The sequence below is a fragment of the Vigna angularis genome, chromosome 4 (genome assembly GCF_016808095.1).
Source record: "Vigna angularis cultivar LongXiaoDou No.4 chromosome 4, ASM1680809v1, whole genome shotgun sequence".
NCBI lineage: Eukaryota > Viridiplantae > Streptophyta > Magnoliopsida > Fabales > Fabaceae > Vigna > Vigna angularis.
The window spans coordinates 28,385,312-28,411,845 of record NC_068973.1 but is presented as its reverse complement, the minus strand read 5'-3'; the positions used below and the strand labels follow the sequence as shown (position 1 = coordinate 28,411,845).

Sequence of the window (26,534 nt, the reverse complement as noted above, 5' to 3'; positions counted from 1 at the left end):
GAGGAAGAGGAGAAGGAGAAGGTATATAAGAAGAGAGGTATTTATAGGAGGGGGTTTTGAGGACTATAGGGTTTGGTGAATGCCAAGTGCAAAGGGTGGGCCATGCAAAGGAGAGATTCCATTAACTGCTATTTTGAACTTGCATGATTTAGGGGTTCAAACATTAAACAATATGTTATGACTAATATAGTTCTAAATGGGTTGTTTTGACAAATTTAGTATTTTCTAAAACAGTCCTCTCTCAACACTTTTTTTTTTCTTAATTATGTCATACTTGTGTCTTCTAAATTTCTATTTTCCCTTTAATGTAAACAAAATCTATTTTTTTCTCTTCTTTTTTCTTTATTATTATATTTTTTTCCTTTTTTTTTTTACTTGCAAGCATGAAATTTAGGTGAAAATCTATTTATAAAGATAATTCAGGATTTGATTTCCCATTTGGATTTACATGCTACCAAAGATACTAGTATAACTTCAAAATAGACCTATTTGGGAGGAGTGAGATTTGTTAAGGGCTAAATAAAAACATCAAACACCTTGTTACTTCAAAATAGATCTATTTGGTCTATCATTAACTATTTATTAAAAATGTGAAATTTTAGGCTTTTAAAAAGGAAAACACTGCACAATTAGATCTAATGAAGCAAGCAAAGTTGTCTACAAACATATAATATTATATGATATAGAAATGTTTTTTTTGCACAGGTGTAATAATTTGCATACACTACTATATTATATGTCTAAGTGACACTGGACAGACATCATTGGAGTATCATAAACAGCACAAACAGAATAAAAAGATAAAGTTGGAAATATTTAGACATTATCACATGCTTTCTGATATACCACACTAATTATTGATGTGTGTGATGTTTTTCTCTTAATACAACAATAATCTTTAAATTTTTGGAGTGACTTTAGACATTTAGACATTTGAACATGTAATATGAAAATATAATAAACTTGTATAGTAAGTTTAACATATTTATGCTTATCAAACTATAAGTAAATTTGTATTATAGTCTTCATCATAAGATTATGTACATTTTATTAATAATAAAAAATTAAGTTGAAATTAGGAATATAATATAAGAGTAAAAAAATTATAATATTTTTTATTCATTCTCTAAATATATCATATTAATTTCTAATTTAAAATTAATTAGTTTTCTAGTGAAACCTGACAATATTGAGAGAAATAAATACTAATTTATAAATATATCTATTTAAGATAATTTTATTGGAGTTATGCCCACATTTTTATAAATTTATATAACAGAACTGTTATATATGATTTTTGAGGTTTTACATTTTAAGTAAGACTTTATAGGTTATAAAAATAAAAATATATTTTTTCTTAAAATTATTATGACTAAATAAAATATTAATTAATGTATGAAATTTACAAAGGTTTTTATTTGATTAAAAGATTCAAAAATATTTTAGAAATAATGTTATACAATAAAAATTAAAACTTTAAATTATGACATTGTATAATAATCATTTCAATAATTTCATGTTGACGTTTGAAAATATATGAAAAGAAAAAAGATAAAATATTTACATATTATTTTATTGTAGAAGTGAACTTGCTTTAATTAATGAATATAGTTGAAATTTATATGAAAGTGTTATAATATAGGTTTAATGTCTTGATAGTTCCTTATTTTGGTCCGGAATTTTAAATAGGTCTTTTCTCTTTCCGGCGTCTCAACTTCTAAAAAATTTAAGCATTTAGAGGTCTGCCGTCAAATTGGACAAACGGCCATTTAAGTTTGGGTTACGTCGCATGATCAGTGTATACATTAATCACACATGACATTAAAACGAGTTTTGTATTAAAAATTTTGAATGCACAGAGGTGAAATCAGCTTTAGGAAAGGGCAAACTAAGAAAAATTTAAAAATTTAAGTGCAGCCCTCTTTAATTCAGAAATGCAAATGACATTGGAGAAAAAAAATTGGGGATCCGTATTATTAGGGTTCTGTGAAAAAATAGCATTCTTTCATTCAAAATTTTCATACAAAAAATTGAATTTATATGTGAGAGTAGTTCATCCTTTTCAATTATAAAAATAAAATAGACTATATTCTTATTACAGAGCAAGAGAGGAGGAGAAGATCTAAGAATTTTTATATCTCATGCATTTGGTTATGAGCTCTAGATTTAACTAAGACATTGAAAAGAAATGGGACCTATTTGAGATTCCAGACCAAAAAAGGGACCTACCGAAATATTAAACCTATAATATATTTAGTTTTTTAATATTTAAATGCTAGAACCTAGCAAATATTTTTTATTTTTAATGTTTAAATTTTTTATTATTATGGCTTCAACGTTATTTTATTTTGATATTATTTATTTGTATATACTACTATTTTATAATTAAATTATTAAATTTTAAATCAATATCTTAACTAATTCGTGACTAATTTAAGTTTAAATGTAAATGCATCAATATTAAACTAAAAAAAGTAATTTACTTTAGTTTTTCTTTTTGTAGAATTAATAACAGAAGGTTTTACTATCAAACATCAAGATTTGGTGGTAATAGTTTATATTGTGTGAAACTTTTCATTATCAAAATACCTTGGTTTTTAATTTAAGTAATTAATTAGTTCTTTATAAATGATGACCATTCATTTTCTCATATACAACTCTTAGAACTTTTATCTTTACATTGACTTATATGACATTTAAAAATGGGTCATGTTAGTCTAGTTTCCTAATTCAAAATGGATTGAATTTTATAATCTAGCTTGATCTGTTTTTGGGCTATTGAATTATCAAGTTGCATACTTTTTCTTTATCATTAAAAGTCTAATATCACATGAAAATAAATAAAAAATAATTATTTTTTATATGAAAACAGACTAATGACAATCTGTCAAGCTATTTTCGAGCTAAAAGGGTTGTCGCTTGCGTTGTTTTAGACTTTGGCTAAGTTGTATCAAACCTCGATAGAATTGTATTAGATCCTTGTCGAGTTGTATCAAACTTTGATCTAAATGTCGTAGTGTGTTAATTAATATGAAGTGTCGTGTTATAAGTTTCAATTTTTTTTAATGAAGTCGGGTTGACGAGATGGCCTAACTGACCTGCTGGGCTGGCCTGTTGGGCTGTCGAGCTTAGTGAGCTAGGTTGGTTCGAACTCCCGAATTGAAAATGTTATCTTACTCCACTTTCTTAAGTTGAACTGGTGGGATGGTCCGTTAGACTTAGCCATTTTTGTCATCCTTAATACTAGATTATGTACAAATAACGGGTGATGTTAATATAATAAAACAACTTCATTGAAAATAATCACAAAAACAAATTTTAAACAATTTTGCAAAAATTCAATTAATTATATAATTTGTTCAATCACATCATTACATAAAAGATGCAAAATGTACATCAATCAATATATATATATATATATATATATATATATATATATATAATTAATAAATTCTACTTATAATCTTGATTATCTATTAATAAAATAATTAAGAGTCATTTGTGATATTTTTGTAAATAATTTGTTAATTTTTATGTCTAATTTTTTCTCAATCAGACATAAATTTTTGTTTTTACATCTAACTTAGATGAGATATAAATTTATTTCAGACATACACATATATAAACCGTCAAAAGCATTAAACGCAACATTTTTTTTCTTTTATATTAGTAATTATTCCTGAACTATTTTTAGGTTGTTACAAATTTCATTTCACTTCTAATTCATAAAAAAGAAATTACATAAATTCTCTTTAATCACACAAAAAATTATCTAACAAAGATATATGCCAAAATAAACTATTAATACCTCTATAAATAATCGTATTAAATATTAACATTTTATCCTATATAAAACTTAGATAAATAATGAACTTATTAATCAAGATAAAGATGAGTTAATTACAATCAAAATGACATATATACTAATGTCATGGTATGCAAGGGTTCCTTCTTAATTTTTCACAACTTCATAACTTTATTATACCATAGGTTCCTTACTTAACACACAAATTTAATAAAAGTTTAGAAATCGTTTGAAACTTGAGACCTCTAGTTTTTATATATGTATATCATTTGAAGAAATTATATTTAAATCATTACAATATTATTGATAACATTGAAATAAATTAATCCATGAATATCAATCATTTAAATCCATTAAACCAATAATATTCAACATCATCGTCACATCATATATCATATTTTATTATTTAATTATATTGCTTCACAATTCAAAAATAATTCACACAACAAAAATCATTTGTGTGTATAAAAAAATGGATGACAAAAAACTTCAGATATTTTTAGATAAAATATGTGATGGATGCTAAATCAATATCTTTAATGAATATTCGTAGATAATGAGTACGAGTATTTTATTACTCGTTTGTTAATGGATTGAATATTGGTATTTCACCTCTGGATATCCTTTTACCTGTTCATAATTTTTTTTTATATATTTTTTCTTAGATGATAATTATTAGTGAGTTATATTTTAGTATTTTTTAAAATCAAGTGATCAAAATAAAGTTAACAGTGAAAGAAATATTAATTGTTTAAAATTTCATTTCATATATTTTTATTTGTTATTTAGGTATAGAAAATTGAAGTTATTTTAAAAAAGATTAATCTTTTAAAATTTATATTTTGATGTCATTCAAATTGCATTGCATTAATATTTACGTGAATGATTTTATTTTAATTGTACTTTAAAATCAATTTTTTATTTAACTTTTTATTTTCAGTTTTTTTTTATATTTTTATTAAAATCAGTTTATATATAAAAATATCCATAATACTCACAAATATAAATAAAATTATAAATATTTTTTCACCAACGATGAATAACGAAACAACTCGTACTCGTTAACATCTCTAACCAAGTTATTCTAAGTTTCACTCATTTAATGATATTCAAATGTAATCCACAATAAATACAATCAATAAGTTATAACTTTTATGAAATCCTCAAGTTCTAAACGAATAATTTACTTAACAAAATTTAAAAATTATAACAACTTCAACTAAAACTATCAGCTTAACTTTTTCTTACTAAAACTATCAAAACTATATTCTACAACTCCTCTTTTTAAGTATTTCAAAGTCATTGAAAAACTAACATCCAATATTACAATTTTCATGAAGACTATTACAAAATCTAATTAAAAAAATAATCTAACTGCTTAACACCTACCCAAACCATTGAGAGAATTCAACAAAAGCTATTCTCCACTTGCTTTTGGTTTTGAATCGGCTAAGCAAATTTATAATATTTCGCTAAGCGAATTACAATCCGTTGAGCAAATTAAAACTAGTTAATGAGTATATTAAAGTCTGAGAGTATTGTTGGCTTTCTGGATGAAATTCTTTCAATGGAAATTTCTTCCATTGAGCTACTAAGTTAGGGAAAATTGGTCATTCTACATAATTTCCAATTAAAATCCAAACTTCAACCAATTGTTTTGTTTATCCAAAATATATTTATAACAAGTTTCAAATAGCTTTAATCAAAAGAAGCATTGTTTTCACGTTCACATTAATCCAACCAATTTTGATCATACAAAATCAATTGCTCAATCTAATCAAACCTATGAGTAGAATGAAATTGAAAAATTTATTATTCATCCTTAACCATTTATGGTTTCTTCAACCAAGTTAAATTATCTATTTCAAGTAATTAACAATATAAACTTACAAGTCAAAAACAATTTAAGACTACTAAAAAAATCTATACACGTTACTTATTATTAAATATACAAGCATGGATCAACTCATGATCTAAAGCTACTTAACATTTCGTCTAGTTCAATATTCAATAACTACTTATGCATACCATATTTCTTTATTTCTTCAATCTTAACTTCAATCTATACATACCATAATCAAATTTAGAAAAATTAGTTTCTTTGTCTAAAAATCTAGTTTACTCCAATCAAACTTTAACAATCTAGCTTTCTATGAATGATCTTCTCCTGTTCAAAGGTCCACTTATTTACCAACTCAAGATCTCGTAAAAAGTCATCCTTGATGACTCAAATCCATATAAACTAAATCAGTATAAGCCAACAAGGTCAATGCGAGAGCCACACAAAACGAGGCCGAGGAACCCAATCCTAAACCGAGAGGAAGTTCAGAAGTGACAACCACAATAGCAGGCTTAAATCTACACAAAGAGCGGAGAACAACCAAACCTACACAAATAAAACAAAAACACATTCACAAACCTGCAATATCTCTAAGCATTTTTTATATACTCATCTTTTACACCCATCATTTCACTTCCCTAAGAAAACTAATAATTTAAAATAAAATATGAACATCTTTCACCCATAAAGAAATTGATTCATTGTACTTGTTGTTGTTGCCGTTGCTGGAAGAATCCTGTTGTCAACGAAAGAATCTTGTTGTCGTCGGAAAAATGTTTTTGCTACTAGTTTTTTAAGGGATGAGCAAGTGAAAGTGAAAATATGAATCCATTTGGATTAGATTAGGTTAAAAGACATTTTTAAGTCTCTTACAAAAGATACTATGTAAAAATATTAAATTAAGTCTGTTAAAAAAATAAGAGATGTAAAAATAACACAAGTAACAGATGTAAAAATATCACTTTTATTTACAAAAGTACCATTGTACAATTTTTAAGTCTAAACAAACTTAATTTCACAGACTTAATAAGTCTATTTTGCACTAGTGAATCTATCTATAAAAAACATTGATCATTATTGAAATTTCATTATAATCTTAAATCAATAGATATTCATCTTTACCTATTAGATTATACACATGCAAGCACATAAGTATTAAACTACTCTTCATGCAACCATACAAAAAAAAATACACAAAGAGGAACTAAATTTAATTAAAATCTAATTAATAGTTCTTGTTATCTTTTTTGCTAGGTTCACTGTATTGGAAGAATGTATGAATAATTAAATAGAAGAGAAAGAAAAATTATTTTAAAGATATACTAATTCTTATAAACTAAAAGTTAAATAATTAACTTTTATTTATAACTTCGACTCATTTTAATTAATTTTACCATTAGACAAAATATCGCCCATTTACTTCCGTAAAAATAATTTTTCATTACATAATTTTAAATTTTAGTTTTTTAAAATTTAATATTTTTAACTTGTGGGAAAGGAATTAATGCTTTCATTTTTTCTATAACTTTTGAAATGTGTAACTTGATTTATTCCCATATTTATTCCCAACTGAACACATCTATTCCCATAATTAAAAAAACTACAATCCTTACTTATGGTTTTATCGAACATTAAAAAACAAAAGCCCTATTAATTATAATATACGACCTTAGTCTTCTTAATATATTTAACAGGCTACTTTATTTTTAAAATTTTCCAATATGTAAGATTTACGAAACAAATTAGATGTATTAAAAACAATATTGACATGGAGTGCCCTAAATATTTTTGTCTTATTTTTTAATTAAATGTAAAGTTTCATTCAATAATATGTGTAAATAATTTCATTAAATAATGCAATTATATATATGTAGTATTTTGCCAAGATGAGTGAGTTATGAATGTATAAATGTAGACTTTTTGGTGGGAATGGTAGAGAATAACTTGTTTTTGGGTTGAATCAATAATTAACACTCATTCAGTCTCCTGTTTAGGAGTTTGATATGACAAATGACTAATGTAATTTACAAAATATAAGGAGTTTATATAAATACCTCATAATGTGGTTGTAGCTTTTACTGTCATATTTTTGTGACACTGGATCCATCCACTTATATCACATAAAATCAGACTCTGCTTCAACTAATTTGGAGGTGCCTTAAATTTTTTACATTTTATTAAAAAAGATTTTTACACTCATTCCACAATACCCAATAGGCACTTATCCCCACGATATTCAATAGGCACTTATCCCAACGATATGTTGATGAGCGATCACGGGAGGTTCCGCACTTGTGATGTCATTCTTAGTCCCCTCACTATGTCCAAAACCGGCACATAGACCAGGACATTCTGTCCTCCATACTATTCACAAGGTTAGTCCCCTCACTATGTCCTAAACCGGCACATAGACCAGGACCTCCTGCCCCTCTCACCACATAATTCATCATTCTCTACTTGAGACTGAATCATTATTAGAGTATCAGGATAACCTCGAACTACGGGACCCTCAACATCAACATATACATAAATACCATAACTGAATCTCTCCACGAAACTCATACCATGCTCACATTCCTTAACTCATTACGAAATCTCACCACAATCCTCATACACATACCATGACATTACAGAATCTCTCCGCGAAACTCATACCATACTCACATTCCTCAACTCATATTATACCCTTACGACATCTCCCTGTAATACTCATACATGTTCAGATGCATAAATTCAAATCCAATATAATAAAATGCAATCATCACAATTATAATTCATAATTCCATATCTACCACAATAACATGAATTCATCAGACATTTCCATTCCAACCAGATATATTGCACAATAATTTAACAGTACATAATCTGTTCAATAGGATTTAAGTTAAAAACTTGTCGAGTAAACTTCTAGGAAAGAGAGGTGCGTCACAATGGACAACTTAAGTACCAAATCTTTCCTTAGCCAAAGCGTTCCTCAACTAGTTTTTAACAAATTTCTTATTTACAGATTTAAAACAACAGCATATAATATTAACACCGAAATTTAATATAGATATATAAAAAAAAAATAGAAATTAAGCAATATTGAGATCCCTAAGAAGATACAAAATTAATATCTATAAATCTGTAATTCCGATTTCAAATCTGAATGGTCACAATAATTCACTATTTGTTATAAACTACATATTAAAATTTCAGGTTGATCCAACGGTTAACTAGATAGATATTGAGGTTTTACCGAGGTAACTCAGGTGCAGAATTTTAAGTGGTTTTTGGTTATACTCAAAATGCGGAACTAATTTTCCTAAGCACAGACATTTACTTACAAATCTGAACGGTCAAAATGACTTAATATGTCTTATGAATTACATACTAAATTTTGGGCTCAATCTAACGGTAAATAAAATATATAGGAAATGTTTACCATGATAACTTAAGAACAGAAATATAGTGTTCATCAGATTTTTCAAAACACTTAAAAATTATTTTCTCCAAACATAGACTTTCAATTTATAATCCGATCGGTCAAAGTGTATTAATATATCTTAGGAATCATATATAAAAATTTCAAGTTGATCTAACGGTCAAATAAGTCGTAATATATATTTTACCGAGATGACTCAGTAACAGATCTATAGGTGTAATTAATTTACTCCAACATGCAGGATTTATTTCTCTAAGTATAGACTTCTAATTACAAATCCCAACGGTCAAAGTGAAGAAATAGGTCTTAGGATTCATATATTAAAATTGTAGCTAAATCCAACGGTCAAAATAATTAAAAGAAAAGTTTTACCATACTAACTCGAAAATAAGAAAATTATAATCATAAAAACTAAATTTATATAAGTGAATTGATAACTACCATTACCAAAATTTTAACATACTCACAACTCATATTCATTATCATAACATGGATAAAAATCATATACAAGAAGGATTAGCTCCCCTTACCTCTATTCCAGACTTAATCTCCTGCTCCGAATTTGTTTCCCCCGAAATCCTTCAGAACCTCTACTCTTCTTGCAACTAAAAATTTCTCCCTAACTTTTTCTTCTCTATTTCTCAAGCTCTCACTTGATTCCTCTTCTCTTGGTGCCAAATACCCTTCCCTCCCATGGCTATTTATAGTAAAAAAAATTTACTATTCCTTAATATTTTAATATTATTTATTATTTTAATATTATTTAAAAATAATATTTCAATCACTTTCTCACCAAATCTGATCCTAATTTCTACCTACTACTTTCTTCCATGCTAAGGAATCCAAATGCTGAAAATTTATTTTTACTATTTACTTTTTACTATTTACTATTTACTTTTTACTATTCACTATTCACTATTCACTTTTTACTATTCGATTTTCTTAAAAAAAAATACTAAATAAGTTATCAAAAATTTTAACCTCTCCTTATAAAATTACTATAATTTTATATCCAAAATTTATATTTTTCTATCCATTAAAATTATTATTACTAATAAAATAATAAAATTTACTATAAATGGGTCTTACAATATATATTTTAATATAATCTTTTATAATACACTCTTTAGGAGAAGTTTATTGAAAAATATTAGGGATATCAGTTTTTATAAGGTAATTTTGTAGTTTTAAATGGGAGTAATTGAAAAGACAACATGGTTAAAATATTTCAATTAGAAACCGACAGCTTTTTTAATTTATTTTAAATATGATACATGGTAATTCATTTCGGAGTTGAAATATGTGCCGTGCAAGTCATATTATAAGCAGCAAAAATCTACACGAAAGTCACTCTGTCAAATATCAGCAATTCTTAATATAAAAAGAAGCTAATTGATACTTAATTTTTCTTATTAGTATGAATATTTCTATCAGTAATTGGCACATATTAAAAAAAAAGTGGTAGGAATTTGGAAAAGAAAGTATGATATATTATAATGAAATGACCAATTTAACCAAAAAAAAGAACATTACAAGAAAATTGAAACACTCAAGTGTTTATGTTGTTGGTAAGTCAAATTGAGGAATTGACTCTACGAAGCTCTGGAACATAAAGGAAAAGGTGAAAAGAGGAAAGAGAAGGAAAGTGAATATGATACTAAAAAAATGCATTTGCTTTAAGGTTCGGTGGAAATTTTGGCAGATTCTCTGACGTTGCGTAAACCATGGTACACTACAACAACAGATTGTTAGAAATGTGAGGTCAAAGAGGAAAAGCAGAATGGTCTTAGAATCATGCAGAACAATGCTGAGTCGGTGAACATAGTCAATAAAGAGACAGACTGAATTCTCTATTAAATTTGTTTGCTAGAGAGACTCAATTCTCCACTAAAATTGTTGGTAATATCAAAAATTGAAAAATTATGATCAAATCAGTATGTTTTAATTTGTTTCAATTTTGTATGTAATGTATCAAATGGAAGATTTTGATAAAATTAAAAATTAAAATTGATGAATAAAAAAAGTTAAATTTAAGATATAGACAAAGTTGAAGAAAGACTTTGATTTACAATTGATAATCCCTTGAATAATTCAATTCAATTTTCTCCTGGCCTAAATTTTTGTCTTCTCTTTATTTATAAATCTTTTTCTTAAATTTTATAACTAATAAATATAGTTCTTTTTAAAGATTTTGTATAACAGTCAACCACTCTTCCAGTCAATAACTCAATTAGACCACAAAATTCACAAAGAGAATTATTTGTTCTTTTACCAAATAGTTGGTGTTAAACAAGAAATTTAATACAAATTATTTACAATTATTAAAACTAAAGTATATTCATTTCATACACATTTACAAACATCTCAATTTCATAATTAAAATTAATTCATCAACATACTCAAATAATATTCTTAAAGTCTATAAATCATATTTTTAAAGTCTTTGAGTCTATGATTACTCATCAAATCCTTAAATCCTCAAGAACTGAAATCATACATTAATAATGAACAAAGTTTTATTCATAAATAAAAGTATCTATTAGATATTTAATTTTAAGTCTAGATTCTAAAAATATTTTCTAACACATTAACTATCACAAATCAAACATAATAAAAATTCACATTAAACATGTAAATTAAATATTAATTTGAATTGAAAAAAAAGTACATACATTAACAACACAATTTTACACAAAAACTAATTTAGTATTTACATTTAATCTCAAACAAATAGAATTAAACTCTTTACAATAAAGACTTAGAGTTTATGAATTTATCTTATAGTCTAGCCAAGCACAACCTTATTAAACACAAATGCATATGCATATTGGTTTTGCGTATGAGATTATTAGACCAAGCAACTTCATCTGACAAGGTTGCTTATAATACATTACTAGAAAAAAAAAAGTAAACGTAAAATATTATGTAATATTAAATATGACTATTGACACAATAAGGATCTAGAATAACCTCTTAATGTTTTTTATTTCAGTATATTTGTTTTGAAATTTTTCATTAATTGAGTCTCTCAAAATTATTTTCAAACTAAAGTAATTAAATATTCTTTTAGCATATTTATTTTCACTTCACAATGTAGCTACATCTGATGACATCGAAATTAAAATGTTATGAATTCAAATTTCAAGCACCTCCGATTTAGTTTTTAAATATTACATAATTAATAAAACATGTATAAAGTTCAATAATGGAAAAATACCACAATAAACAGTACAAGATCATAATAATATCTATATTTTAAAAAATAATTATAGATATATCTTTTTAAAATATTTATGCCACCGAACTCACCTTACGTATATGCAGGCGTTGATAGTTACGTGGAAAGTAAAGAAAATTAAAACAGTGAAGCGATTATGTCTTTGTTTGTTCCTAAGTCAATCTGAGGACTTGACTCGTACTAGCCTCAGAAAAAAAAAATAATAAAAAGAGGAATGAATGAAACTCAATTAAAAAATGGAAAATGTTTCTTAACAACTTTTTTTACAAACAGTCTTCTAATTAATCCGTTTTAAATATATTAATCAATAAAATAGTAACACCTAATTTATTATTAAAAAATTATTAAAAAGAAGTTATTAACTTATCATATTTCTTAAAAAAAAATGCATTTGCTTTTAAGTTTGTATGGAAATTTTGGGCTATAACAAGAAATTGTTAGGAATATGAGAAGAAAGAGAAAAGCAGGATGGTCTAAGAATCATGCAGAACAATATCAGTCTTATTAGCATTGATGGATCCTTTCATATTTTAATAATATGAAGAAAATAAATATCCCCTGTGTAATATATAAGAATGCGCTCAGAATGTCAAATATTAGTATTTCCAAAATACATAATCTTTAATTTTATCTCAAAAAATACATTAACATTTAATTCGAAATAAAATAAATCAATCCAGATTAATAATCACTTTAAGTACAAGATGTTTCGGATGTGAAGGGTTTGTTGTCCAATGTCTTCACGTCCTCCTCTGCTTGTGTTTCGTGCTTCCGGTCCTTCATACTTACTCCTCAATTTCCTCCTCAGTCTGCGGGTGGGAGACCTGCGAAAGATTCTTCGATGCCAAAGTCAATTGAGAACAATGGCGTTTTTCTATCGAACAGTAATAAATGTGCAGTAAATGCAACCTATCTACCACTCACCCTGGATCTGTATTTATAGTTTTCGCTGTGGGCTTGGGATTAGTGAAAAGTTAATCACGGTCCAATTCAGCCCAATAGCTTTTAACCACTACTTACCTTAAGCTAAGTTGATTAGTAACGCGACCGGCCGGTCTCGTGGGACTTAGCCTCATGATCGGCCAGCCCTTATAGGGATAACTGACTGGTCCGTGGCCTGGCCGGCCGGCTTCTCGTGAGTTGCTTTTCCCCTAAGTGTCCAGCGGTAAGGTTGCATGATTGTGGGCGCACGGGCGTCCGGCCTACCGTGCCCAACCCTTCCTGATAGTAAGTAGAAGGGTAGTTTCCTGGGTCCCATATGGTGACGTGGGCGTCCGGTCCGTTTGGTGGTCCAATGACGTGGACGTCCGTCCTGTATGGTGTCCGGTCCCTACTGGTACACAAGCCCCCCAAGCCCTAGTGCACGTAGGACTTTGAGTGCGGCATGGCGGGGGCTAGCGGTCCGTAATTGGGCCAGATCTCGTGGGCTTTTGGATTTGGACTTTTGGCGGGAAACACGTGTCGCATCCGCAATGGCGGAAGGGGAAACGGCTTCAAATCTGGAGCGTTGGTCGTGTTGGCTTTGGACGGCGCGGATGCGTTCAACGGTTACAAAATTTTTTCTATAAATAGTGGATGGGAGCGCTGTCATTTTCACTTTTCTCTGTTTCATTCAAGATTTGAAATTCTTTTTCCCTCAGGTAATAAATGGTCGTTGTCCATATTGAATCTGGTTCTGAGTCGTCGGGCGGAGTCCGGGGGGTCGGCAAGGAGTGGCGGCAATTCTCCAAGTTCAGTTTCCTCTCGTTTTCTGGATGAGGCTGTCGGGTCTTCGGGGCCGTATCCGGAGGCGCCGGACATGGCAGGCGATCGGAGATTCCACGGCGTGCCTATCTTCTTACTCCAGGGTGGTGTCCGTGTAGATGGTTCTCCCTTCGAGCCGGACGGTCATGGAATAGTGGTGTCTGACTGGGCTCCCTACGTCCCCAGCTTATATGCTTCAGCGTACGGCTCCCTCAAGGATTTGGAGTGGAGGGTCAGTCGTACTCATATTGTCCGGGATGTAGAGGACTCAAGACTGATCCAGACGGGGGTTAGTGTGAGGAACGAAAGGGTCTACTACGGGAAGAGGTCGAGCCCGTACGACTTCTTCTACATGTACGTCAACTTCTTCACTCATCTTTTCGTCCGGGTGCCCTTTACAAAGTTTCAAATGGCCGTCCTCCAGGAGGCTAACGTGGCTCCAGCGCAGCTGCATCCTAATTCTTGGGCGGCCGTGAAAGCGTTCTTCGCTATGTGCTTGGCCGTGGGCGTCACTCCAACGATTCCTGTCTTCTTTCACTATTTTGAACTTCGTCCGTCTCCCAGCGGCGGTTGGGTGTCCTTCACTTCAGTTCGGGAGAGGACACTCTTCCGCCCCTTCTCGGATTCATTCAAAAATTTCAAGCACCACTATTTCAAAGTCATCATTGACGCCGCCGGCCGCCACGAATTTCACAATGGCGAGGGGAACCCATTGTTCCCTTTTTACTAGACGAGGGAGCCCCGGAAAAGAAAGGCGTTCCTTGTGGGAGCGTTGAGTCCGGCTGATTTAGAGGTCGTGCGTACCATCAATGCCCTCCCCCGCCGGATTTCCGCCCGTCACTTGGTCGAATGCCTTAGTCTTGAGGATTGTGGACAAAAGGCGTTCGGTATGGTATTATTATATTGGGTTTGTTTGTATCCAGTATACTGATCTTAACGTTTCTGAATTGGTTTGTTTCTTTCAGATCTTATGATGACTCCTGCACCCCGTCAATCCAACTACATGGCCTCCAGGAAGCGAGGTGGAGCCAGCTCATCCTTGGCCCGGCCAAAGGTCGCGCCGAACGCACCTTGTCCTCCGCCTTCGAGACGATCGTCATCGGGTGGCCGCCTGTCCTCGGTGAGCATCACGCAGGTGCAACAAATCTCCCAAGTTGAAAATGTCGGGGGTACTGTACCTAGGGGCCGGGCATCTGGTCCGGATCCCCTCTCTGGTCTTGCTGCCGTTCATGTGGATCCGTCATTTGAGGCGGCCACTGCCTGTGTCGCCCTTTTGGTGCGTAAGAGGAAGGATCCTGTGGTCGAGGGTCGCAAGGACAAGGAAGGTTCGTCGTCGCGTTCGGCGTCGAAGAAAGCCTGCAAGGGCAAAGAGAAGGAGAAAGACAAGGAGAGGGTCCCCTCGATGCCACTACCGGGCGGTATACTCAGTCCGGCGTTCAGCATGAGCGACCGGACGAAGTTCCACATGAGCTCCTCCCAACGGGCGCTCATTGAACCTCTTTCTAAGCTGGAATTGACTAACGCCATGCTGAAGATGTCAACTCGGGTGGCCTCCCTGGCGTGGTATCTGATGGAGTTCACCGACCGTCCGGGGGTGGAGGAGGTGTGTGCCGAGCTATTGGTTGAGAAGAAGAACTCGTCCTCCCTCCAATCAGCAATGGAGCAGTTGCTCCTGAATCAGGACGAGTACGACAAAAAGATCGAGCAGCTGGAAGCCGATCTCAAGAAGTCGAAGAAGGAGACTGCCGAAGCCAATGATCGTCTGGCAATCGCCCGGGGCGATCACGAATGGCTACTGGAGGAGTGTATTCAATTGAAGATCAAGGTTTCTCGCCAATAGAGCTCTGAGGTCGGGCTCCTCAAGGTGAACTGGGCTTTGACCAATGATCTGACCAAAGCCAGCGAGAAGATTGCCGAGCTCGAGGCGACCATCGTCTTCGATCATGAGGAGGGTTTTAATAAAGCCCTCCAGTAGGTGTCCCTTCTGGCTGGTATACAGGAGCTGTTCGCCTTGGGTTTTGACATTGAGAAGGAGGTTTTCGATGGCGTCCTTGTGGATCTCAACACCGTTGACGACGAGGAACCGAGGGTCGAGGGGCCCTCGGGAGCCGCGGGAGCCGTCGAGGCCGGGGAGGCTGAAGCTGAAGAAGAAGAGGGCGTTAGGGATAACTAGAATTTTTCTTTTATACTTTGATTTTTTGCAATGTGTATTCTTGTGGCCGCCTGCCCAACATCTTGGGTTATCGAGATGTTGGCCAGGTCGTCCTTTTGTAAATGCTGGCACGTTTTGGTGCCTTTGCTGATCAATGCACAACTTCATTTTTTTAGCTTCTTTTAAGTTTCCTCGATGTACATATTTGTATTTCTTGTTTGGCCTATTGGTTGTCCGGGGTAAACTTTAAACTTTTTTCGGAAGGATTTTTTCGTTTGTCGTCCGTCCAAGCCGACCGTTGTTCCCGGGGGGAATTCCATGTTCATCGACTTGGACTCTTAAGGTGCAAATGGCCGTGACTCTTCGGAAAGAATCCTTTGTTAACCGCCCGCCCAGGTTGACAATGGTTCTCGAGGGAACTCTCCGATCATCAACTTGGAAGTTTGAGGCGCGGACGGCAGTGGTTCTTCGGAAAGAACTCTCCGTTCACCATCCGGCCAAGTTGACAGTGGTTCCCTAGGGAACTCTCCGTTCATCAACTTGGACTTTTGAGGCGTAGACGGCAGTGGTTCTTTGGAAAGAACTCTCCGTTCACCGTCCGACCAAGTTGACAATGGTTCCCTGGGAACTCTCCGTTCATCAACTTGGACTTTTGAGGCGCGGACGGCAGTGGTTCTTCGGAAAGAACTCTTCGTTCACCGTCCGGCCAAGTTGACAGTGGTTCCTTGGGGAACTCTCCGTTCATCAACTTGGACTTTTAAGGCGTGGACGACAGTGGTTCTTCAGAAAGAACTCTCCGTTCACCGTCCGGCCAAGTTGACAGTGGTTCCTAGGGAACTCTCCGTTCATCAACTTGGACTTTCCTTTTACTTGAGATTTAATCTTGGGAGAAAACGGACGTCCTGTCATTGAATTAATAGTTTGAAAGATGAAAATACAACAGCATAATTCAACTGAAATAAAATTTCAAGTGCGTAGCGTTCCAAGTGTTTGGAATAGGCCGTCCGTCCGCGTTTTGTAGTCTATACGCTTCATTCCCGAGTGCTTCGATCACCCGGAAAGGTCCCTCCCATTTTGCTGCCAGCTTGCCGTGCATGGCCACCCGGTGAGCTTCTCCAGCCTTTCTCCATACCAAGTCGCCTTCCTGAAAGCTCCTAGGCCGCACCTTAGAGTTGTATTTTCTTTCAACCATGCGTTTGCATGCTTCGGCTCTTAAGGCCGCCCAGTCTCGGTGCTCGTCCAGAGAATCCAGCTCAATCCTTAGCTCCTGACCATTCAGCTATAGGTCTTCGATCTGCCGCCGCAGCGATGGCTCCCCCAGTTCAACCGGCAACATGGCATCAGTGCCATACGTCAAGTTAAAGGGAGTCTCCCCGGTTGTCCCGTGAGGCGTGCATCGATAAGCCCACAGGACTTCGGGTAGCTCGTCGACCCACGCCCCCTTTCTTTCTCACAATCGCTGTTTCAGCTCGACGACTATAGTCTTGTTCATTGCTTCTACCTGACCGTTCGTCTGGGGGTGTTCTACATAGCTGGTGACGTGTTTAATCCCCAACCCCTTAAAGAACTCGGCCAACTTTTTATCGATGAACTGTCGGCCGTTATCCGTGATGACAGTTTGTGGGAGGCTGAAGCGACATACCAGTTTCCAACAGAATTTCTGGACCTGGGCGGCCGTTATGGTTGCGAGGGGTTCGACCTCCACCCACTTAGTGAAGTAGTCCACCGCTACCAGGAGGAACTTCTTCTGGGTCCGGCCTATGGGGAACGACCCTACGATGTCCATTCCCCATTGGGCAAACGGCCATGGCGACACGATCGTATGCAAAGGGTGAGGGTGTAGATGAGTGTTATTGGCGTGCGCTTGGCAGCTGAGGCATCTTTGGACGAACGTCTTCGGATCAACTTCCATGGTCGGCCAATAGTACCCTGCCAATTCGAACAGTAATAAATGTGCAGTAAATGCAACCTATCTACCACTCATCCTGGATCTGTATTTATAGTTTTCGCTATGGGCTTGAGATTAGTGAAAAGTTAATCACGGCCCAATTCAGCCCAATAGCTTTTAACCACTACTTACCTTAAGCTAAGTTGATTAGTAATGCGAACGGCCGGTCTCGTGGGACTTAGCCTCATGATCGGCCAGCCCTTAAAGGGATAACTCACTGGTCCGCGGCCTAGCCGGCCGGCTTCTTGTGAGTTGCTTTTCCCCTGAGTGTCCAGCGGTAAGGTTGCATGATTGTGGGCGCACGGGCGTCTGGCCTACCGTGCCCAACCCTTCTTGACAATAAGTAGAAGGATAGTTTCCTGGGTCCCATATGGTGATGTGGGCGTCCAGTCCGTTTAATGGTCCAATGACGTGGACGTCCGTCCTATATAGCGTCCGGTCCCTACTAGTACACAAGATATTATCAAGCATTTATTTTTTTATATTTATACTTTACTTTCCTGAAATATTATAGTCAAATAGATATTTTTCTTCATAATGAAATACAAGTTCAATTCATATAAAAAGTTAACATTACTTTTAACTTAAAATTTAAAATAATGAATTTATAAATTTTATTTATTATAAGCATTTATTTTTTTTCTTTTGTATTCATGTAAAATTTAGACTCATGTTTAGATAACTTAACACATATCAATTGCTGAATTCTTTAAGTGAACATATAAAAAATGTTCATAGATAATCCGGCAGATTTTGATAATGCTATTTAATGTCATCTTTTATTTAAAATCATAAATAATTGTAAATTTCTTTTCTCATATTAATATATTTTTCGTCTTTAAATTATTATAAAAAAATATTTTATCTATAAAGTAGTTCGTTATTACACTTTATTAAAATCATATAAAACATTCTTTCTAACAAACAATATAAAAAGAATTAAATACTTTATAATTTATTTAAAAAAGTAAAACAAAAATTTTTATTATTTAAAAAATATTTAACCTTTTTCTTTTATATATAACGTATCTCACTCATTTTCACTCAATATGAAACTCCCAACCCCATACTTCAATTCTTTAAGAAAATATATTAAAAAAACTTCTAAAATTAAAAGAAACATTTTATATATACATCAATTAAAAAAAACATCTTTAAACATATGAGATTTACCCAAACGCCCCTATGGGACTAGGTCTCTCATAAGGAAACCAAAAGTTTATAAAATATGGTAGTGAAATAAAGAGCAATCTTTTGTTATTATGAGCAATCTAGTAAACAAGGAGAAGATTTGGCTTTGTCATAAAAATAAAACCAACCTTTCTTCAAATGCCTTGAATTTGAACCATCAAGAATTTTCCATGAACCTTCCTCCACCATTCAAATTTCCTGTGTCATTCTCTGTCTCTTGCAGATCACATTTGCAAAAATGTCGACAGCATTAATTCAATTTAAAGGAACACTTCTCTTCACAAAACAGCACAGTTTCTTCCTCAGTTTTTATGAGATTCAAAAGTGGAATATTGAGCACTATATTTCAAAAGATGACGTAGGATGTAAGACTTTGTTACCTCACAATTATGCAAAACAATTGTTCATTTAATTCGGCTGTTAAGTAAATTCATAGGAAATTTATACATTTAAAATTTAGTTATTATACGTGTTTTTTCTGATACACCTACAAGTTTTATATTACAATAATTGAAATTAATAAACAATTTAAATATTTCATTATTTAACATGAAATATTATTTAAGAACAAAATCATAACATGAGTTGTAAGCTTGAACGATATCTCAAATGTGTTAATTGATTCAAACAATGTGTAATTATTGGATTTAAATGTGTAAGAGAAAAACTAATTACAATTGAAGTTAACATAAAAGAAATGTGATGATATAAGAAAATTTTCAAGATTTTGAGAGGTATTGGCTTGAAAAAGGAAGGTGTTGGGTTGGAAGAACATGAAAATTGGGATGAAAATTTTCATGATTGAGAGGAGTTAACTAAAATAGTGAAAAGATATTTCCACGTTCAGAAATTATTCAATACAAAACTTGCATTCAACCTCATTGAGTTTGAAGTTCAATGAAAAAATTATCTCATTTTTTCGTAATAGTTCAAATCTTGTGGAAATATTTTGTATAATAAAAATATAGAAATAGTAAAATTTGCATTAAAAATAGAGAGATAAAAAAAATTAACAATTAAATATAAGTCAACGGTCCATATTAATCATATAAATATAATTATTATTTCTCAAAGAGTACTCATTTCATAATTACTCACTTCATAGTTACTCATTATGTTCAAATAAATTCTAAATTCTTAAGTGTCAAAAAAAATCTTTTGCATTAGAATCTCTATCTTTAAACTACAAATAATTTCATTCCAAGTGTTCTTAAAGTCACGACTCACCTATCCGCAAATCTATATTCAAAATCTCGATAATGTCACTTATGATTTACCATAGCAATATTATTTCAATATAACTTACGTCTTGAACATATAATATACGTTCTCCTTTTGTTTCTTAGTTTCATATATTTTTCCATCAATTTTTGTTTGTAGAACTTACGCTTTGGTTAGAAGATGTTTAGGGTGAAAAAACCTTTGGATGTGTACTAGGAAACGCTTTGAAAGATTAAAAGAACGTTGGAAGCAAAGCACTATCCATCCATTAGTGACATCCCAAAGGTAACACCAACACAACGTTATCATCAGACACTTCACCTCGCGAGCAATTCCTGAACTAACTTCTTGCCAAACAAAATGCAACACAGTGCAAGAACCACTGTCACAGTGCTAATTGCTCAAGTTCCCTTTATGAAAAGTGCAAAACTTTCGTTAATTATTTCTAGACACTCCAGAACATCGTCAAAGTAGAAGTTATAGCCTAACAAAGAAGACAATAACAAAGTGCACTAAATATAAAGATGAATTTTGAATTAAAGGTCAACAAAATTCTTGAATACAAAATTCAGCTAAAATTTTAAAATCAAATATCATAAAATTAAATCAAATCAATTACAAACTTATAAGTCTCGAAATTCATTGGCCACATGACTTAAACGAAAAAGCAATATCAATTGTTTATGATGAGAACCAAGCCCATGGATTTGAACAAACCCATAGTTGAAGAATTTAATTTCACGATTGAATTTTAATACTACAGACAAAAAAAAATATATTAATAGTGCTGAATTATAGAAAAAAAATGTTTTCAAAATACTTCTTAATACGTCTGCTTAACTCGAAAATATTGACATTTTAGAAAGAAAAAAAATGACTGGAGAGTAAAAAAATATGATTTAGAAACAATATTTTAAAAAATAAATAAGTAAACAGTGACCGGTACACATTCAATGACAATTTTCAGTTTGTTTTATATAAAACATTACTATATCTATTTTATACTAAAACTTTCAATTTTGGTTAACGAATTGAATTTGATTTTCATACAAGCCCACAAATAAAATCAGAGCGCAAAAAGCCCCTACCCATTAAACATAAACAGATCAAGGGTACCAAGGGTATATAGTTATAATTTTAATCAAGTGAGTTACAATTAAAAGACAATGCAGCGTTAAACAGATAATAGCTAAAACACTATTGTATTGGATATCACACTACAATTAGGAAATGAATCAGATGTAATTAAAATTCATGAGTTTATCACACAAGACAGAACATGCACGTCCATAAACTGGAAGAGTAAAGCACCAGGCATAGGACGACATGAAATGCCAGAACTAGTCTATTCATTTTGCTTGCAGAACGATGAATGATAACTGCCATGTCTGGAAATTATACAACAAAAACCGAAAAGCTGTGGATCCCTTCGACCCATATGTAACACCAAAAGTTTACTATAAAATATCTTTGTCAGGCCTTACAAAATGAAAGAGTCGTGAAAGACTGTATTTTCATCAATCTTCATTTTGATTTCTCAAGCCTATTGCATCATCAGTCACACAAACATTTCTATCCTTTGCATTCTTTTTTTTTTCTGTTTACTACCCTCGTTTAACATTTCTGCTCTACAAGGTTTTTATGCATTCTCTGTCCCATTTCACAGCAGGTGAAGCGAGCCTCATTTCTTCCCCATAGATCCTATGCATTATCTGATGTCTCATTAGCTTCTGTGGTTATCTGAAGGAGGTCTAAAGGAGTAGCGGCTGGATCCAACTCTCGACAACCCTTTGGAGCATTCTGAGCTTCTTGGCCAGTCAACAAGCAATTAGGAACCTGATGAGAGAATCGAAACATTTCCTCTTTAAGAATCCTCTTCTCCTGATCACGGTCTGCATGCCTTTGAAACACAGTCCTAAAACCAGTTACCTTAACTAGAGGGGTAACTAATATGCCCTGTTCTTCATTGAAATCTTCGAGCACCTCCACCATATCATACTTGTGTATCACTTCATCTGGGGTATGTTCATTCCAATCAGGAGACCAGTTCCTGTAAAGAGCCCAGACTTCCCCCTTTCCAGGAAAGATGCGAACAACACCTCTCGTGCCTTTTGTCCACCTAACCTTGTGAGAGAAAGAATTTAATGATTCAGATATTTCGTGCTTGCCAGTTCTGAAATCCCCACAAGTCTTATAAAAACCAGAGCCCACCCAATCTATTGGGCCCAATTCGCTGTTGCTTCGAGAATTAAGCCAACTGATCCTCATTTTAAATGGCTTTATAGAGATCACCTTGTGAACTCTAGCGTAATATCGAGGCATTCCATCATCATCATCGTACGCAGCCCACACCTGGTCCTCAGCAAAGGAACTTTCATCTCTGTCCAAATCAAAGTTATGAAAATCAGGGTCTGGAACATTGATGGTGACATAAGCTTGGTCACTTCTGACAGGGAAAGAATCAATGTTTGGATGCCTGTTACCATTGACAGCAGGCTCTCTCAGCTTTTCTGAACCAGTTGTTAATGTGCTTTTCTGTCTCTTATTTTCTTTATCCCTGTTAATCTTAGCTTCAGCCATTGATTTCCATTCTTGAAGTTTCTTACGAATTACATTGCGTGACTTGTCCATCAACATGTTTCGTAATTCAAACATTGACAATTCCCTTGTGCTGTAATGCTTGCCAGGCAGACCTGAAAAACCATAATTCCTTTCTGCTTCCAAGTTAGCCTTTCCTGATTCAGAAAAGCTTCCCAAGCCAGCTGCTCCATGTCCCCCGGTCATATGATTAGCCATGTATCCTTGATAGCCATTAACTCGAATATCATCTGTCCTCCTTTTTTTCATAGGTTTTTCAGCTTTGTGAAAGGAACCCTCTCTCCTTACTTTCTCACTTGCCTGTTGCACAACACTTGCAGCTTGAGCTGCAACAGATGTTGATCCATCTGTGCTACCAAAACCAGCCATTCTATTGTGAGAACCCCACTGAAAGTTTGTATTATTACTTCCAGCATGGTGTTGAGAATTTTGATGTCGTTGTTGATGAGAAGACCAATTTGGTGGCTTAAAAACATTTGGTGGTGGACCCCTCTCTACAGCAACAAAAGCTTCATTACAGTTTGGACATAAAAGGGTGTGATTCAAATAAATCCTGAGATATTCATAATGTGTCCTGCACCGATTGCAGATCGTCCAAAAGGTATCAGCTTTTTTATGTGGAGGAGGAACTGCAGTTGAAGGTGCCCGACCATTATTATTTCCAGTCCTGACATTTGAAGTTACATTCTTCTTTAAATTGTAAAAACCATTTGAACTGGGTGCATCTGATTTAGATCCAACATGGTTGGAAGTATTATGCTGGAATCCTTTCAAACTCCTCTTCTGGTTATATTCAAGTCTCTTGGTCTTATCTGATAACAAACTCCATGCCTCTGAAACCAACTTAAATGCACCCTCTGCACCCAAAGACTTGTTTTTGTCAGGGTGAAGGGTGAGAGCCAGCTTCCTGTATTGCTTCCTGACAGTCTCCTCATCAGCAAAGGGACTCACTCCAAGTATACCATACCAATCCATTTCTCCGCTTACTTTATTATCAGCAGATATATAAATATCAATTGTTGTCAAGAGCTGGGTAATATCCTCCAAATCAGGATACAGATTTTGAGCCTTGAGAGCAAATTTCTTTGCACCAACATATTCCCTTTCTGAAAATTTCCTCTCTGCTATTTCTTTGGCCCGAACTGCCTCATCTTTGTTGCACTCCATTATCCAGTAGTCTTAATTATCCGTAAGTTACTTCCTCAGGTAATTAAGAGGCAGAGAGATTGAACACGACTACTGGATTTTATATCAGGCCTCCTCTGCTTGAGGAAGCTCCTCAACCATGTACCTGAACCAATGGAGAGAGAAATTGAAAAACAATGACTAAATTTCTTAAGATTTTACTGTGCGTAGGCAACAATTATAAGTAAACCAACTCTTCAAAGTACAGATGAAAAATACATATTCAAAACTATTAATGACAAAAGCTGAAGTTTATAGTGTCAACATTTTATAAAGAGTTTCAGTTTTAAATAATTAGATGTGTGATCAGTTACATTGCACTGCATAGGAAACCTTTATCATCATCTGTATGGAACAACATAAGTGTCATTAATGTCTAGGGAAAATTATAAGATTATTTAGTAGGTCAACACAAATTCAAAGAAGAAATAAGAAGAATGATAAGACTCGTCTCTTGCTTGTACCTTAAATCCTAATATTTACAGGTATGGACATATTCACTGATCAGGCCTATTGACTAAACACGCCAATATTACAGTGTGATTTAATGGATGGAAAGAAATTATGTGGGAGTAACATTTGCTAATGTCAACATCTGTTTACTATCGGGCAGTCCTGGGTAATTGGGTATCAAGAGACTTGATAATTGTATTTTCCTCACTTACAACATTAAGCGAGGATATCATAAAACATACATGGTAGTGACTGATACAGTTACAAAGCCCGATTAAGTCATCAAGTAGCCTTAATTGAAGTGCAGAGAAGGTAATGTGTTAGACATATTAGTGCGACACCAACAGAGGAAAATATGATACTAAGTTGGTTACGGTAGTTAGGCCAAAAGCAGAAATCATAGAGATGAGGAGGGTAAAATGCATGGCTTACAATCGCATGAAAATGGGAAGAGGGAGACGACAAAGAACATTGGAGGAAGTTGTTAAAAGGAATCTCGTGTGAAAAACATATCAAAGGATCGGGTCTTGAATTGAGCCAAATGGTGTCATGCGATTCATGCAGTGGACTTCAGCTACTAGGCATTTGTTTATCTTATATGGCAACAAGACAACCCACATAGACAAAAAAAATCCAACTCAAACACTTAAACAGAATCCGTCCAAGTGTAACCAAAATAAATTTTCGAAACTTGGTTCTCCGTCATTCTAAGTTGTTCACTGACACTGAAATTTAGACCGAACTCAACATACTCGTAAGCAGGTCTTAGTTTATAATATTCTAAATAGTTTTTCCAGTTCTAAAAAACGAAGATGGGGACAGATCTACACGAAAGCGAACTACAAACGGCCACAAATCATATAAAATATTACTAGTTAACCCAACGAAAACCTAAACTAACAGCTGCCGTTCCAGTTCCGGTCCCATCGCACCTACAAGAGGAAGGCCAATCCCTTCCACCAAGCAGCCATTGATTTGCAAACTCAACACAACACAACGAATAACTGAGAATTACCTTATCTGATTTCCCACTTCAAACAAAGACAGGGAAAAACCAATACCGCGTTTCACAAATTGTGTACCCAGCATGAAGAAATCACAAGTAAAATTTACAAGTAAAAATTGGAAGCATCAAGTCCATCCCAAAACCCCCGAGAAATGGAATTAAAACGCGAAAGTCACGGAACTCGAGAAAATACGGAAAATTAAGAAGTGAAACTGACGCGAAGACTTAAGAAGTGGAAGAAGTAAAAGGAGGAGGTAAAAGAAGAGAGGGGAAAATGTTGGGAGGCGAACCTGTATTTGTTTTTTGGGAGAAGGAAATTCAAAGTGAAGCGAATCCCGCCACGGATCTACAGGAGCAGCGCATTTGAAAAGAGGAGGCAACGGTCGAAATTGACGGAGGAGAAAATCTGGAATTTGAGGTGGAAACCCTAGGTGGAAGGTCGGGCGTGGCGAATCTAGGGGAATTGAAAAGCGGAGAAAAAAGCGGTGAGGCGTTGGCGCAGTGAGGAAGAAGAGGAGTGAGGTGTGAGTGAAATTACCTGATTGGCGATGTGAGGAGAGAGTAGAGGGGTGTGACGTTTCAGGAATTTGAATCTGAGAAGACCGTCACCATGTACAATGACCCATCTGTCAAAGCCCTCAACAACTGTGAAGAATCTAATTTCCCCCAATTTACTACTCAGAAAATGGAACCCCCGTGTTTAGCTGGTTAATACTTTTTTTTCCTTTTT

At 33.9% G+C, this 26,534-nt stretch overlaps 1 protein-coding gene across 2 annotated transcripts; it reads right to left on the bottom strand.

Moving 5' to 3' along the window:
* Nucleotides 1-21,788: 21,788 nt before the first annotated feature.
* On the bottom strand, nucleotides 21,789-26,534 carry LOC108331666 (uncharacterized). Of its 2 annotated transcripts, XM_017566517.2 has the most exons (3): nucleotides 26,343-26,534; nucleotides 26,095-26,258; nucleotides 21,789-24,451 (listed from the first exon to the last, which is right to left on the bottom strand). In XM_017566517.2, the coding sequence occupies exon 3, from the start codon at nucleotides 24,325-24,327 to the stop codon at nucleotides 22,264-22,266; it is 2,064 nt and encodes a 687-aa protein (XP_017422006.1). In that variant the 5' UTR covers nucleotides 24,328-24,451; nucleotides 26,095-26,258; nucleotides 26,343-26,534; the 3' UTR covers nucleotides 21,789-22,263. The 2 variants fall into 2 exon arrangements, with proteins under 2 accessions (XP_017422006.1, XP_017422007.1); XM_017566518.2 differs by lacking the exon at nucleotides 26,095-26,258 and having other exon boundaries at nucleotides 26,343-26,516.